At 36.5% G+C, this 16,624-nt stretch overlaps 1 protein-coding gene across 2 annotated transcripts; it reads left to right on the forward strand.

Annotated features, from left to right (window-relative positions):
* Nucleotides 1–12,844: 12,844 nt before the first annotated feature.
* On the forward strand, nucleotides 12,845–15,769 carry LOC128986907 (jerky protein homolog-like). 2 transcript variants are annotated; one of them, XM_054407515.1, is made up of 3 exons: nucleotides 12,845–12,962; nucleotides 13,343–13,514; nucleotides 13,791–15,769. In XM_054407515.1, the coding sequence occupies exon 3, from the start codon at nucleotides 13,979–13,981 to the stop codon at nucleotides 15,587–15,589; it is 1,611 nt and encodes a 536-aa protein (XP_054263490.1). In that variant the 5' UTR covers nucleotides 12,845–12,962; nucleotides 13,343–13,514; nucleotides 13,791–13,978; the 3' UTR covers nucleotides 15,590–15,769. The 2 variants fall into 2 exon arrangements, with proteins under 2 accessions (XP_054263490.1, XP_054263489.1); XM_054407514.1 differs by lacking the exon at nucleotides 12,845–12,962 and having other exon boundaries at nucleotides 13,191–13,514.
* Nucleotides 15,770–16,624: the final 855 nt, after the last annotated feature.

Here is a 16,624-nt window from a genome sequence, read left to right on the forward strand (position 1 = left end):
CGGAAGGGGGACCCAGACCTAAGGCACATTATGCAGTGGAAGATGGACAATAAAGGAAGATCATCGTGGCAGGATGTGGCCCCCTTGTCAAAGAACGGGAAGATGATGTACGAGAAAGTCCGTCGCAACATATCTGGAGCAAGTGACAGGATGAGGGAGAGGTACGACGTGAAGGCCGAGAAAGGAGGATTCACACCTGGAGACCTCGTGTGGCTACACAATCCCCGAAGGCGTCGTAGATATTCGCCAAATCTCCAGAACTCGTGGGAAGGACCTTATGAAGTTATTTCCCGTCTAAATGACGTCATCTACCGGATTAAGAGGCAACCAGACGGCAAACCCATTTTAATCTATTTCAACAGGCTTGCACCCTACAACGGAGATCACGGCAAACAAGAGGAACAACAAGTTCGGAACCTCTCAACCGAGCCAAGAGACATCGTGCCTGAAAGACGTGGAAATGAAGGACCGAGGCTGTTATACAAGGACCTCTTCACTTTGCCAGTGGAATATGCCTTGGCACACTGCGTAGCAGAAGACCTGAGAGCGTCGCGAGGTATAGCCACAGTCTTCAGGAAAAAGTTTGGAAGGACCGAAGATCTTGAGCGGCAGAGCCCCACCATTGGCACGACTCTTCACCTGAAGCGCAACGGCCAGCATTTGTTCTACCTCGTTACGAAGGAAACGTCAAGTAAGAAGCCCTCCTACGAATCGTTGAAGAAAAGCCTGCAAGACCTGCGAGACAAGCTTCTTCGGATTGGAATCAAAAAGCTTGCTATTCCCAGGCTGGGATGTGGTTTTGACGGACTGGAATGGAGGATTGTGAGAAATATGGTGCAGGAACTTTTTAAGGACACTGGAATCGAAATTGTGGTCTGCGTATACAACCCATGGGGAACCTCCGGTGGACCAGAAGATCGCAAGCTTCATGGGAAATCTGTTCTGGGACAGAACAGTCTTAAGGAGGGGGTAGTGTTACAAGTCAGGAGCCCCGCGCAACAATAGCCAGGCGCCGTCTCAAAAGGGTTGTTTGTTTACACGGGTTTCTCCTAGCGCACCACTGATAGACAATAGACCCATGTCAACGGACTACCTCAATAGGGGGTTTGACATCTCCAGAAGCTTCCACGGCGATCTGTAAACACCTTTGTCTAGCCTACGAGTAGTCTCCAGAATGTTCCACGGTAAACTTATATAAGGGACCGTCTTCCGGCACACGGCAGTTGAGTTGAGTTGAGTTAAGTCTTCCGAGAATCATCGAAGCGACGGCACGCCGGTGTGAGTGACCAGTGCTAGTGGCAGTGACAGTTTAGTGACAGTGAGAGTAACAGTAACAGTGTAGTGTCTCTAGTGACAGTGTAGTGACAGTGTTGTAACAGAAGTGATAAATCCTGTAGAGGCTAGCTGTAAGTAGAAACATTGTAAATTTAGAATAGGCTTTAGCTAGGTTTAGATAGGGTTAGTTAGGTGTTAGGTAATTCTAAAATCTGTAAATATAGAATAATTAGTGTAAATAAATAGTTATTATAAAATCGCCAAGTTTTATTTGTAAAGAACCTGCTAAGCCCGCAACAATAATATTTCATCTTCATCCATGATAGAGTCGTCAAGAAACAGAATTTAAATTACTAATATATCAATTTCCTCTTTATTCTGAAAATATGTTGGTTCATTAAGCATGTTTGTTTTGAAGTCTGATACATTTTACTGTGGGAAACCAAAGTTAAAATAATAGATGAAAACATTGATGAACACATCGTACCTATCATTTGCAAGAGCGTTATAAACATCACACCGATTTTCATGAGAAACCAAATAAATAAATAAACTGTGCTTTTTGTAGTCGGTGAATCTTTCACTAGTGATAGTGACGTTTGAATTGGGTCAGTTTGATGTACAATCATCTTTTTTTTTTCAGAGAACGTTTTACAATTTGTGCTTTACATTTTGGTTGTAATACCAGACCAAAATCAAATTGGTAAATATATCTTCTCATTTAGGTTGAAATAATACTTTAATAGGTTAAATATCGAGAAAATATGCATAGTGACCTAGCCGAGCTCTTTTACTAAAACCAAAGATTACATATGCTACGCAAAATAGATATTGCAGCCAAGCCATTTTTGTGATATCAATTTCCATGCGAAGCCTAGCGAATGTCTTCACAACCTAAGACTACATTGCCGACATGACCGGCTGTTATTTGCGTATTTTTTGTTGTTGTTTATTGTTATGGTTAACCTTTATTTTGTGGTTGTTTGCTTAATGTAAGTAACACGAGGTTTATTAGAAGATGGATTAGCAAGAGTGAAGAAGTGTTAGTATTATGTGTAGTGAATTACAATTGTATTATAATGTGGATATTTTCATGAACAATACCAGGTATTAAGACAAGTGTATGTGATAAATGGCAAACACGGCAATCAAAAAACGGAAAGGCCTTCCCGACACTGCTTTACATTCACGTTTATAGTGTGTGAACTGCATTTTGAACCTAACTGCTTTATAAATAATATGAGAAGTAAAAAGGAAGCTGTACCAACATGACTAGTTATGTACTAACAAACTATGGATGTACACCAATTGTCACTCAGCAGTCTGCACTCATTACTGCCTCTACAGACGATCTCCACTGTCTCGCGGCAGCCCCTTCATCACATAGCGATAAATTCACCAGTATTTTTACTGTCAATGTCTCATTATCTTTAGAGTCTGCCTAAAACAGTTATGATAGAGTTCCGAAATGTATTATTAACTACCTTCATCATACTATTATGCAATAATTTGTAATTTATTGTCAATTGAAAATAGACGTACGTTGAACGTTGTGGTTTAAGTGTTTATCAACGAAGACCACTAGAGGGAAATAAAGTATTCTAGGCTATACAGGGTGAATTTTAAATGAGTTCCCCCCCTACTTTTTTCTACATTTCTTAAGATATCAACTTCGGACCACGTCAGATCATTGTAGTGTGGTAAGTACTTCATTTTGACTGAATAAACATTTTTGGCCGCCATCTTGGATCCGCCATATTGGATACAAATTTTTTTTTTCAAATGTAAAGGTAGGGTTGTGACCCATTGTTTCAAACTAGAATTTTACGCTGATTACAATGCCGCAATTAGTTTTATAAAATCTTGATCCGTTCTAAAGTTATGAGGACTTTTTATAACTTTATTTTTAGCCCATTTTAACATTGTGCATTTACAAACTAAGACCATTATCTCAAAATAGTGCTAGATAAAGATAAGTATACACCACCATTCATTGTCGACCTATTATCACTTGGTTATGACGGATGTATTTTTTTGGCCGCCATCTTGGATCTGCCATTTTGAGATGTGATAAATTACCTAATTTAAATATGAAGGTGGTGTTGTGACCCATCATTTTGAACTACTTGTTTATGCTGAACTCAATGCCGCAATCCGTTTTTGTTTCTCAGGCTTTCTTGATGAAATATTAAAATTATCTTACTTACATTTCCAATATTTCAAAAAACAAATATGAAAATGCAAAACGGATTGCGGCATTAAATTCAGCATAAAAAAGTTGTCTGAAATGATGGGTCACAACACCACCTTCATATTTAAATTAATTTATCACATTTCAAAATGGCAGATCCAAGATGGCGGCCAAAAAAATACATCCGTCATAACCAAGTGATAATAGGTCGACAATGAATGGTGGTGTATACTTATCTTTATCTAGCACTATTTTGAGATTATGGTCTTAGTTTGTAAATGCACAATGTTAAAATGGGCTAAAAATAAAATTATAAAAAGTCCTCATAACTTTAGAACGGATCAAGATTTTTTTTAAACTAATTGCGGCAGTGTAATCAGCGTAAAATTCTAGTTTGAAACAATGGGTCACAACCCTACCTTTACATTTGAAAAAAAATTTTGTATCCAATATGGCGGATCCAAGATGGCGGCCAAAAATGTTTGTTCAGTCAAAATGAAGTACTTACTACACTACAATGATCTGACGTGGTCCGAAGTTGATATCTTAAGAAATGTAGAAAAAAGTAGGGGGGGAACTCATTTAAAATTCACCCTGTATATTTATGGGGTTCAATTTTGGAGAGGGGTGGTTAGACAATTTCTGCTCCAGGGCGCTCCAATCCAAACCTGGCTACGCCATATACAATGCCTTAATGTTGATTCAAGAACTTTCCATGAATAGCTATACTGGGAAGGCGAACGAAATTCCTGTTGTAAAATGTAGTTACAGGCTTCCGGTGCAAAGTATTCGACCTATTGTTTAATATAATATTTAAAACAGGCCTTACAAAATTGAGATATCGGGTCGGTTCACTTTCGTGTGATTGCGAGAGTGTGACTGACCTCCAATTTCCAACCTAAATATAGTTTTTACGTGGTAAAGATAAGACTATGTGTTCTTAAATTTATTTTATATAGTCGTCAGTTGAAAGATTTGTTATACAGGGTGGCTGAAAAGTAACTTGCACCCCCCTTAACTTTTCAACCATTTGAGATATTTGAAATCTGTTTGTGGCAACCTTCTTAACTGCAAGGGGCTGCAATAATTATGGCCAATTTTGAAAATTTTGCCATTAGGGGTAGTGGGGGTAGGGGGTAGCTCAAAGTTTTTAAATGACAAGTATAGTCGAGTTTGGTATCATTTTGCAGGTCTTGACAAAACATACAAATTGACATAAAGGAAACCAAAATCGGCCCACTAATAACAAAATGGCGCCCTAAAACGTGTCAAATCCAAATAACCATGAGGGTGGCTGAAAATTAACTTGCACCCCCTTTAACTTTTTAACTATTTGAGATATTTTAAATCGGTTTGCGGCAACCATAATTATTGTAGTTCTTTATATCCGATCAAGATATAAAGAACTACAATAATTATGGTCAGTTTCGAAAATTTTGCCCTTAGGGGTAGTGAGGGTAGGGGGTAGCTCAAACCTTTTAAATAGCAAGTATAGTCGAGTTTGGTATCATTTTACAGGTCTTGACGAAACATAACAATTAACATAAAGAAAATAGAAATCGGACCAATAATAACAAAATGGAAGCTAAAAATGATTAAGACAATGGTTATTAAAAGTAATTTTGAACTGCCATTTTGTTTTTAATGGTCCAATTTCTATTTTCTTTATATCAATTGTCATGTTTCGTCAAGACCTGTAAAATGATACCAAACTTGACTATCATTGTCGTTTGAAAATTTTGAGCTACCCCCTACCCCTGCTACCCCTAAGGGCAAAATTTTCAAAAGTGACCATAATTATTGTAGCCCTTTATATCCAAACAAGTTGCCGCAAACCGATTTCAAGTATCTCAAATAGTTAAAAAGTTAAAGGGGGTGCATGTTAATTTTTAGCCATCCTCATGGTTATTTGGATTTGACACGTTTTAGGGCGCCATTTTGTTATTAGTGGGCCGATTTTAGTTTTCTTTATGTCAATTTGTAAGTTTCGTCAAGACCTGTAAAATGATACCAAACTCGACTATACTTGTCATTTGAAAATTTTGAGCTACCCCCTACCCCCACTACCCCTAAGGGCAAAATTTTCAAAATTGACCATAATTATTGTAGCCCCTTATAGCTAAGAAGGTTGCCACAAACAGATTTCAAATATCTTAAATAGTTGAAAAGTTAAGGGGGGCCAGCCACCCTGTATAAAACAATCCAAATCTAAAATCTATATTTTATATCTTATGCTCTACATTTTCTTCAAAGCTCAGTTGCAAACGGCACTTACAAAACACCAATAATGTGACGAGATAATACGTAGTTTGAAAACAAATGCCGATCTGTGTAGATAAATGTTCTTCCTACAAACTATGTTTAAAAAGGTCAAGTAGCCAGTGAATGGTTAGGTAGTAGTTGACTAACCATACATTCCTCATCGTGAGTTAGTAGCAAGATATTGCGTGAGTCTAGAAATCCGGGAGCAAACTTTGTGTATAAAAATTCCGAAAACAGAAAAGTGAGAAAAGTCGACGAACTTACAAACAGTCACTAATTATTAAAACTTGTAAGAATTATAAATTTCTAAATTGTTAAGGGCTCTCTAAATGTACGTTAAAATTCAATGCAGAGAAACTAGTATAACATTGTAAGCTAATTCTATCACTGTGACTGCAATTTTTGAAGATTTTTATTAATTCGTGTTTATATCAGTAAACCTTTAGTATCCTTTAGCTCTTTGTTACGTGGTCACTTTAATTTTGAAGTAAATAACTGCCATTTTTGCAAAAAGATAAAGTTATGGTACATTAATGACAGCTGTGCGCTTTCAAACTAGAGATACGATGACGACGGGTCGGCGAGTGCGTTGCATACAGGCAAGTTAATCCCGAGCACGCGATCATTACCGAACTCACCCGAACTTGAATGGTAATGCAGATCGAGACTTGACACAGCGCCTCTGTTGAGGGACCACCCAACTACGATAAGGTGGTCCCATCCAAAAACGACTTGGCACAAAATTGCCGTAAGTAGTCCATGGGCCTGGGCCAGCCAACATGTCGGTATAATTTGGGGGTACTAATTTTCCTTTTCACCAAAGTTATACGGGTCTATTAGGATGTCAAAAAATCATGATTGCCATCTCAAAGTGGTAGCTAATAGAAATGGCGGCCAATCCAAGATGGCGGATGTCGAGTTTTAGAAAACCAACTATATCTCTGGAACTATCCACCCTATTTCATTGTTTCTTTTTTTAAACTAAAGCTCTATATATGTGCTACAAATATCGTCATATACACTAGTTCGATAAAATTAACCGTTAGTTAGTAATAAAGGGAATATTAATTGTTTTTCTAATTTTTATGTCAAAACCAATTTTATTATAGATTATTCAAGAGTTATATGTACATTCAAGCTATAAAACAGACTAGATATGTAGTGTAATAAATTATCTTCAACTTGATATATTGCATGAATAGGTTCTACCGAAAAGATAAGTAATATAAATTAAATTTATAAATCCACCGTTCAAAAAATACGGTAACTGAGCGCAGAAAAATATTATGTTTCAGGTAAATACTGTTATGTTTTCAAAAAAGCCTTTTAACAATTTCAATATTTTATTCTTATTTTTAAGTATACATTTCTATAATATACCCTTCGGTTTTTGCTGCCCGGAAGAAACAACATTTCCATAAATAAGGCATATTTATTCCCAATTTAAATAAACATTAGATTTAACGAGTGCTTAGGTTTGCTGTTACGGGGAAAGTAAAAAGTGTTTTTGGCCATACGTCAATAGTAAAGGATGAAATAAATAAATTTGCCAAATTTTATCAATATATATCCATAAACAAGTAAACTACAAGACAGTTTTCATTTTCTCCATAAGAATAACATGGGAATTTAAATAACACTATTTTTGAATTTTCTCTGTGACCGTTAGGCATACAAAAACGCTTCAATATACTAAAATATTTCTTTTTTTAATCTCTACAAAACTGGTTGAAAAGAAATTGCAAAATATTTTGTTTTTAGGGTCAAAAATGGGAAACCTCCACTTTTAACCCATAAACCCCGTTCCCATGGTCCAATATGCTGGTTTGCGAATTTGTTCGAATAAACGTAGGTCTACACGTTTGTATTCAATGTATTGAATTTCATCAAATTTGGATCTTTTTTGCTCGAGTTATCGCGCTGACGAACATAAATATATGAATTTGAACGGATTTTGTTTTTGGCCTCTTGGGATCTCAAAAACAAAAATTAAATCGTTCCCGGGTCCAGGTCTTACCATGAGTACTATGGTAATAGCTTATTCCCTATATAGGAAATTCGCTAAAAACAATGAAGTCTGTGCTGGGATAACACCTGGAGAGCTTACATGCAGATGTAAATATATCTTCATCAGCTACGATAATTGATGGGATGGCATTAATTAAAAAAATACATGGAGAAAATACAACATTTTATCAATTGACTGATACAATCCTCAATCAAGTTTTAAAAGCAGCCTATCATAGGACTCGAATTGATGTTGTATTTGACACTTATAAAAACAAGTCAATAAAATCTGCTGAACGTCGTAGTAGAGGTTCAGATGCAGGAATCACTTCAAGAATATTAAAGGTGGTCACAGAATCATAAAATAGAGAAGTCTTCTACAAAGTGGCGACAGTAAAACATAATTAAACCAAGTTTCTTGCTGAAAGCTGGCAAGAAGAAAGTAAAAGAGTAGACCATTATTAGGGTTTCTCCGCCATCAGCTGTTTTGACCATATGGAGATAATTGATTTAAAAGGACGGAAACGGCTTAAAGGGGGGTTTTATGCGGGTGTTTCCGGTGGTACGTCACTTGTGACGTATGTGGGTAGTGACGTAGGTTGTTGAGGTAATTTGTGTGTGTTTAAAAGAATGGGAAACTACTTTACACTTATAGTGTAGGATAGCTTCTTTCTTTTGTTTATTCTTTATTTATAGAAAACAGAAGGAATGAGAGTAAGTTGTACAGTGTGGAAGTCAACAAGATTTTGTTGTCAGCTCATGACGACAAAAGATTCGTTTGTAATGATGGCATTACAAAACAGCTGAGAATTAAAAGATGGAGAACGAGGTTAAGTTTGACTAAACTCGAGTGTAAATGGAATAAGTCAGAAATAGAGACTCGAGTGTAAGATTGGAAATAGCTGAAAAATTGATTGCCAAACCAAACTTTATAGATCGAACAGTGTACAATGAGATCTTGGGAAGGTCATCTTTTCTTTTTTTTACAGAACAACTGGCAGCTGTACATATGAGTAAGACAAAACTTCTATTCAACAAAGCAATCTACTCTACATCGAGTTTATTTGATTCATCCACCGTTATTGTTAATGGTTGTTTATATCTAAAATTTGGTACTTTTAAACAATGTCCAAATTCAAACTATCCCCCTTAATTGACGTGTCTAGTCTACGTACCGTACAGAGAAGTACTTGACCATCTGTCTGTATGATGTACAAACGGTTGTATTCAGTCTGTGTGATAATCAGAAAGAAAACCTGAGCTCACTGACTGTGCAACAAGTCGGTAGAGCAGTACACTACTGTTGAATGCAAAATAAAAAAAGGAAGCTAGCCTACAGTTGTAATGATGGCATTAGGACTTTGACAATGGAAATAGCTGCATCGACCGAACCATTTACAATGAAAACTTAGTAGGCATTCATATGAGTAAAACCACAGTGATGTTAAACAAACCATTGAGCTTAATAAGATTGCATTATCAACTCATGATGATAAAAGATACATCTTATCCAATGGGATAATTTCCTTACCATGGGGACACTCAAAAATTCCACAAGAAGAATTCGTCGAGATGGAAGAAGAACACTCGCTTTCGACAGACTAAGCTTGAAGTAATTTGCATTAGGGGGGGTCTCCATAGCACAGGGTTATTTGGTCTAGACCTGTGTGAACCTCTTCCCCCCCCCTGATTTTAAACAAACCAATCTATATTGGTATGTCCATATTAGATTTGAGCAAAGTACGAATGTATGACTTTTACTACGATATTATGAAGTCCCAACCGTTTGGTGTTCATATATAAAATTTGGTACTTTTAAACAATTTCCCAGTTGAAATTACCCCCATTAGCTTATCTGCTACGTGCCGTACAGAGTATAATTGTCCACCTGCCTGTATGATGTACAAAAAGGTTGTATTCAGTAGAGCAGTACACTACTGTTGAATGCAAAATACCCCCGCCGCAGCAAACCTGCCGACTATGCGAATTTCCATTTGTCTGAATTGATTTTCATTAAATATATTTAAATAACATAAGGGTTAACGAGTACCTAGGTTTGCTGCTACAAGGAAACTAATAAAGTGAGTTTTTTAGTCAAATATTAATAGCTTAGTGTAAAATAAATTAATTTGCCAAGTTTGATCAAAATATATCCATAAACAAGCAAACTACAACATTTTACAATATTCTCCATAAGAATAACATGGGAATTTTAAATTTAAAATTTTTTTAATTTTCTCCGTTACCAATAACCGAACAAAAATACTTTGATATACTAAATTATTTGTTTTTTTAAGCTCTTTAAAAAGGTCTAAAGAGAAATTGGGAAATTTTGTGTTTTGAGGGTCAAAAGTGAGAAAACCCAATTTTTACCCCATAAAACCCCCCATAAACCCCCGTTCCCATAGTCCGATCATGCTGGTTCGCGAACTCATTCAAGTTTATCCCACTTTACACCTTTAAACCAAATTTCATCAAAATCGGACAAAAATTACTCAAGTTATCGCGTTCACGGACACATATATATATATATATATATATATATACATATATAAAAATTTGAACGAATGGTGTTTTTGGCCTCTGGGGACATCAAAATGAAAAAGTAAATCGGTCCCGGGCCTAGGTCTTACCATGCCACCTACGGTAATAGCTACTTCCCTATAGGGAAATTCGCTAAAACTTGAACCCGCATTAATCGTTCCGTTGGTGGACACACACACACACACACCTGCGGGCGGTGTGGGTAAAGCAGTACGCTACTTTGAATTTGAACTATCTAAGTCGGTAATGTAGCACTGTATGAAAAAATATTTCCAACTCTAAACATTCTTGATCACAGTTTAGTATTACTTTTAATTCTGTAGGTTAATGCTGCTCTGTAAGCGGTAGTTGTTTAATACCGGAGATCTGGAAATACAATGACGGAGACAATATTTATTCAAAGAAGCTCTCTCCCTCCTTGTATCGTAGTGGGAGTAGCGTGAGTCCTTGATCTAAGAGGTTTGCGGGTTCGATCCCTACCAATCATAAAAAAACGTTATATTTTTATTTTATTTTATACATATCTACTTGCTGTAGTTCATAACAAATGCAAAACAAATGATAATTCATGTATCGAATGTTAAAAACAGTTAAAAGAAGGCTTAATTGGAACTTTACAGTTGAGTATAAAAAATGGCCTTTGTAAAGGCCACCAATGTTAAATGTTAAATTTACATTTCGTAGGTGTTTTGTACTCTTGGGATGAGAGGTAATCTAAATGATGTTTGTTTCTAGCGGTTGGTAGTTTATGAAGCTATGTATGAACTAGAGGTTCACGGGTTCGATCCCTACCAATCACAAAAAAAACATTATATTTTTATTTTATTTTATACATATCTACTTGCTGTAGTTCATAACAATGCAAAACAAATGATAATTCATGTATCAAATGTTAAAAACAGTTGAAAGAAGGCTTGGAATTTTACATTAATTGGAACTTTACAGATGAGTATAAAAAATGGCCTTTGTAAAGGCCACCAAATGTTGGATGTTAAATTTACATTTCGTAGGTGTTATGTACTCTTGGGATGATGGGTGGTCTGAATTTATGTTTCATCCTAGTAGTTGGCTGTGTATGAGCCAGAAGTTCACGGGTTCGAGCCTTACCAATTACCAAACGTTTAATTTACAGTTGGAGTAATATGTTGATTTTTGGAGAAACTAATTTTAAGTATCTCTATTTGCACCGAGAATTGAAAAAAATAACTGCTGCCTTACTGATAACCTATGTTAAGTAATATAGGCCTAAGTTGGCTTATTTTATTTCTTTGATTTGAGGCATCCCCCTGTGGGATAAATTTTAATTCCTTTTACTTACATATAAAATAAACACTTTAAAACAATTTCCAGGTTTTCGAGAATGATTTAAAGGCACGGCAAATGTTTTAGCTAATTTTACTGGTCTAAGTGGTTAGCAAACTGGTTTTTAGTGGACGGTAAACACTAAAACAAATGCATTTCGCTAATGCAAGTGTTTCATACAAGCACAAGATGCTAAAAGCTCTAGTAAAATTAATAAAAATTCCACGATCGAATAAACAAAATCTTGAATAAAATCCCTACAGAGCTGTCGGGGTTTACTTAATATAATCGAACGGAGAATTTATCACGATACGGTTTAAAACAAATTTTATATTAATATTCGTAGCTGATTGTTCGAATCAACCTACTCCCAAGACTTGGTTCTTTCACCCGCCAAGAAAAAACAAAAAAAAACGGGGTTTAGAACTCAGATGACGAGTCTCGGGGTATTTAAACAACGAATTAACTCAAATAAATGTACGTAACACTTATTCGTTAAGCGAACGGAACAAATGTACTTTCGTAGCTAATTGATCCAAACAAACCGAAATATATCCACCGCTATTCACTGGCAGGTAGGAACTGGTGGGGATTTATACGAGTCGGCAAAACTAAGTTACTAAAATTTAGATATTGAAAATCTAATTTGGAGCGGGTAAAATAAGTGGCAGATGAGTATGCGTAAGTTATAACGGGAAATAAACGTAGCTAACCTTCGTAATAAAATCGTAGCGTTATGTTGCGCGTTGTCGTATACTTCGTGTGAGAGGCTTGTTCGGAGCTAGTAGGCGGTCTGGATGAAAGTATGTGTCAGATTGCTGTTTATTTGAATTTTGTTAACAATACTATTTTTGAGACGGTCAAGGAAGTGGTATTTAACATGTCGCGTGACTAATTGATTATGTTGATTACTTGATTACTTGACTACGCTATTAAAGTTGGGAAAAGCCCTTTCGAATTAGGCTAGAATGGCCTTGATAAGACACTATGGTAGAGTTCTGTAGCTGTCGATAATCTGGAATATTAGAACCAAAAATTAATTTTAATTATATTAGATATTATATAATTTTTATTGAATTTGAGCTTATTTTAATTTTATTTTAAAACAGCTGTACTCCCACGATTGGCGAATGGATCATACTGTAGTAAGCGACTAAGCGTTGGCCGGTCCATCTCCCGGCTGTTTGGCTTTAGAACTGAATAAATTGTAGTAGGGTAAGGGAGGGTAAGAGTACGCGGTCGGGTAAGAGTACGCAGGGATTTTTTGGTCAGTTGGCAGCACTGCAGGGAATTAGTTTTGTGCTAGTTCAGTGTGCCACCAACGAAGAAGGAAGCCGCCATCACGCCGAACTTCAGCTCGTCTTCGTTTGGATTTGACAAGGTAAAATGCAGTTTTTATACTTTGGCATGTAATATTTTGAACACAGAACTTATGATTTTGTGACCTGATTATAGCTTGTAGATTCCTTTGTCCCACATAGTAGCTTAGAATAGTTAATTAGGAATCGAACGATGTAAGTTTTGAGTCAGTTGCTGACAGGTGCTGGCACCTAGTGACATTTTTTTTTAAATATGGTCTGGGAGGCTAAGAGTACGCAGCACTGCGTACTCTTACCCACACTGCGTACTCTTATCCTCCCTGTCGGCGATTGCTACATAAAAAAATCAATCTGCTCTTGTTTGGAGATCAATCAACTCAAATTGTCAATCTGTTCAATTTCGTTATTTAGCAATAAATTAGTAACATTTTCTTTTTTTCAGATTCACTGTTTTCTTTAAAATGGCTCCATACAAAAGAAAAACCGACAGAGTACTTTTAACCGCTGAGACCTTGGAAGAAGCTAAACGAAAACTAGAAGCTGGGAAGAGCAAGAGGGAAGTAGCTCGAGAGTTGGGGATCAACGAGTGCACTTTGCGAAAAAGGCTGAAAACTGTAAGTTATTAGCTATTTTTCTTCAGCCAAAGTCCTTGCCACTATTACTTATAAGCTACTGTACTAGATGGTATAAAGGTGCTATAATCAGAAAGTTTGTGAACATCGCTCATACTGGCCCAGTCAACAATGTTTTTTTTTTTTTTGCGGAGGGACCTGTTTGCGCTACCCTGTCGTTTTTACAGACATTGTTTGTGGATTTTATCACTTTTGTGACATCTGTACGGATCACTAATTAATATCTATAGCTTAGGCTAAACTGTGTGCTTGTTGCAGGGGACAGTAGCAGAGTCACTTGGGAGATACAAGAAGGCCTTGACTGATGAGATGGAGCGTGAGCTAGCTCAACATTGCAGGGACCTTGACTCAAGATTTTATGGATTGACTAGGAAACACATAATGAAAGTTGCTTTTGACTACGCTCAAATGAATGGTGTTTCTGAACGGTTCAATCAAGAAAAAAAATGGCTGGCAAAGATTGGCTAAAATCTTTTTGTAAAAGAAACAACCTCTCTGTTAGGGCACCTGAAAATTGTAGTATGGCTAGGGCAATTGGTTTCAATAGAGTTCAGGTGTCTAGGTTTTATGATAATTTGAAAGAATGTTGCATTCAAAAAAAGTTTCCTGCTCACAGGAAATTTAATGTTGATGAGACAGGGTTGTCGACAGTCCCTAGTAGGACTCCAAAGGTATTGACGCCTAAAGGTAAAAAAACAGTTTGCAAAATTGCAAGTGCTGAGCGGGGAATAACAGTCACAGCAGTGTGCTGCATGAGTGCAACTGGAGTTTTTGTGCCTCCTGCACTAATTTTTCCAAGAAAAAGAATGAATCCTTCTCTTTTCACAGATGCTCCTCCTGGAACTTTGAGACTTGTGACGGACACTGGATATATGAACTCCGATCTATTTCTTGATTGGCTGAAACATTTTGTGCAGCATACAAAACCATCTGCTGATGACCCTGTTTTACTCATCGCTGACAATCACTCTACACACTGTTCCCTTCAGGCAATTTTGTACTGCCGAGAGAACAATGTCACATTTTTGACTCTTCCACCTCATGCAAGCCACATCATCCAACCTCTCGATAAGTGTTTCTATGGCCCACTCAAATCAGCATTTTCAACTGAAGCGGAAAAATGGCTTGTTCAACATCCTGGTGAAGTGATAAAGTTGAGAGATGTAGCTGGCATTTTCAAAGAAGCTTATTCAGCAACAGCCAAGATAAAGCTCGCTGAAAAAGGATTTAAAGTTACTGGTATCGAACCCTTTAATCCAGACATCATTGATGATGAGCTTTTTGCCCCATCCCTTGTCACTGAACAACCTCAAAGCCAAAATGAAGATGAGACAGCAAACCTCCAAGACCAAGTGACTGATGCCAGTAATCCAGACAAAGACTTAGCCCTACCATTGGATATCGAGTCACCTGAGGGACAGCAAGCTGCAGACCCACTGGAACTTGTACCTGAGGCACAGATAATCAAAAGTTCGACTCAAAGTTCAACTATAAAAAAGTCCATTCATTTGTTACTTCCTTTGCCAAAACGAGAGGTCATGCCAGATCAGAAAGGCAAACGCCCATCTCAAAAATCAGAAATAATTACTTCTTCACCTTTTAAAGCTAAGTTAGAGAACAAGGAAAAGGTCAAACTAAACCTAGAGAAAGAGAAATTGGAAAAAATTGAAAGAATTAAAGCTAATAAGGTTGCGAAAAAAAGCCTTTTTAAAGGATTTCAAACAGAAAAAGTTAAAAATAACCCTGCGAGCCTAAAGAAAAAGGGAGTTAATATAAAAATTGAGAAAAGCACACCTATTAAGCAGAACAAGGTTATCAAAAAAGAACCTTCAGACGTTATTCCCAAAAAAATCCTACGCCTTGATCAACCATGCTCAAGTTCAGCCCAACCGGGAACTTCCCAAGACAGGAGTTCTCAAGAAGACGTCACCGTCTGCGGTGGATGCGGAGAATCTTTTGTTGAAGACTGGATCCAGTGTGGAATCTGCAATGTGTGGTGGCATGAGACTTGCTCTGCTTATGAAGGCAGCGGACCATTTGTGTGTGATCACTGCTAGTGCGTACTCTTAGCCCATCATCCGCGTACTCTTACCCTCCCGGGAGCCCAAGAGTACGCAAATGGCATTTTTTTCTAAATAATTTTTTATTAACTTATATTTTTATATAAATGTACAAAACTTTGTACTTTTGATAGGTAATAACTAAAGCATATTGTGTGAAAATTTGAGTTTCATATACCTTATACTTGGTCATTTACAGCAAAAAATGCACTAAGTGCGTACACTTAACCTCCCTTACCCTACAGTGAATGAATTAATTAAATATTATGCAAGTTATATTCCTAATAATGAATGACAGCAAGAATAAATAAAATACATTTTTCTGATAAACTACAAACAATTATTCAATAGGCTATACAATTATATCCTAGACATTTTATCCATACCGTGGTTAAAAGTGGACTTCTATAAGCCTGTGTAATTAATTATCCTATATATTAAAACGTGACAGGGTTTCTTTATTTCACGATTCTGAATCAACCACTTGACGGATTTTCATGATTTTTGTGTTTTGTGAACGAAAGATCATTTTGAGAACTAGGGAATGTCGAAGCCATAATTTTAGATTAGGGTTTCAGTTTTTTTAGAAATTAAGTTTAAATTTTCAAAAAATCTAGCAGCCGACGGGCGAGTTTTAAGTCGTTTTAATGGTGGTTTAACTAACAGCTGGTTTCTAACTGTCATTGAAATGTTTATGTTACAAGTTGTTTGTATACAAAAATATTGGATCGTCTGAGTTCGCCTACACACTATTTCACTTTAGAATGTAATTTCTTTGCTACCGTAAAAGATCTATGTTATCAGGGGATTGTTTAGTTATGAACTAAACATCTAATCGTATAATCAAGTTTTGTCATAAATGCAATCCGTCTAAGTATAGGCCTAAGTGCTTAATAATTTAAAATATAAGTGGTTTACGTGTTGATACATCTTTTTCTAAATGTTTGAATATAAGTATACATACATACAGTATTCATAAGTAGTAGTAGTATGCATACAGTACACATTGTATTCGTAATGAAAATGTCAACC

This window comes from Macrosteles quadrilineatus, unplaced genomic scaffold, assembly GCF_028750875.1.
Source record: "Macrosteles quadrilineatus isolate MER2022 unplaced genomic scaffold, UCM_ALF_1.0 Scaffold_2__2_contigs__length_208266976, whole genome shotgun sequence".
In the NCBI taxonomy this organism is placed as follows: Eukaryota; Metazoa; Arthropoda; class Insecta; order Hemiptera; family Cicadellidae; genus Macrosteles; species Macrosteles quadrilineatus.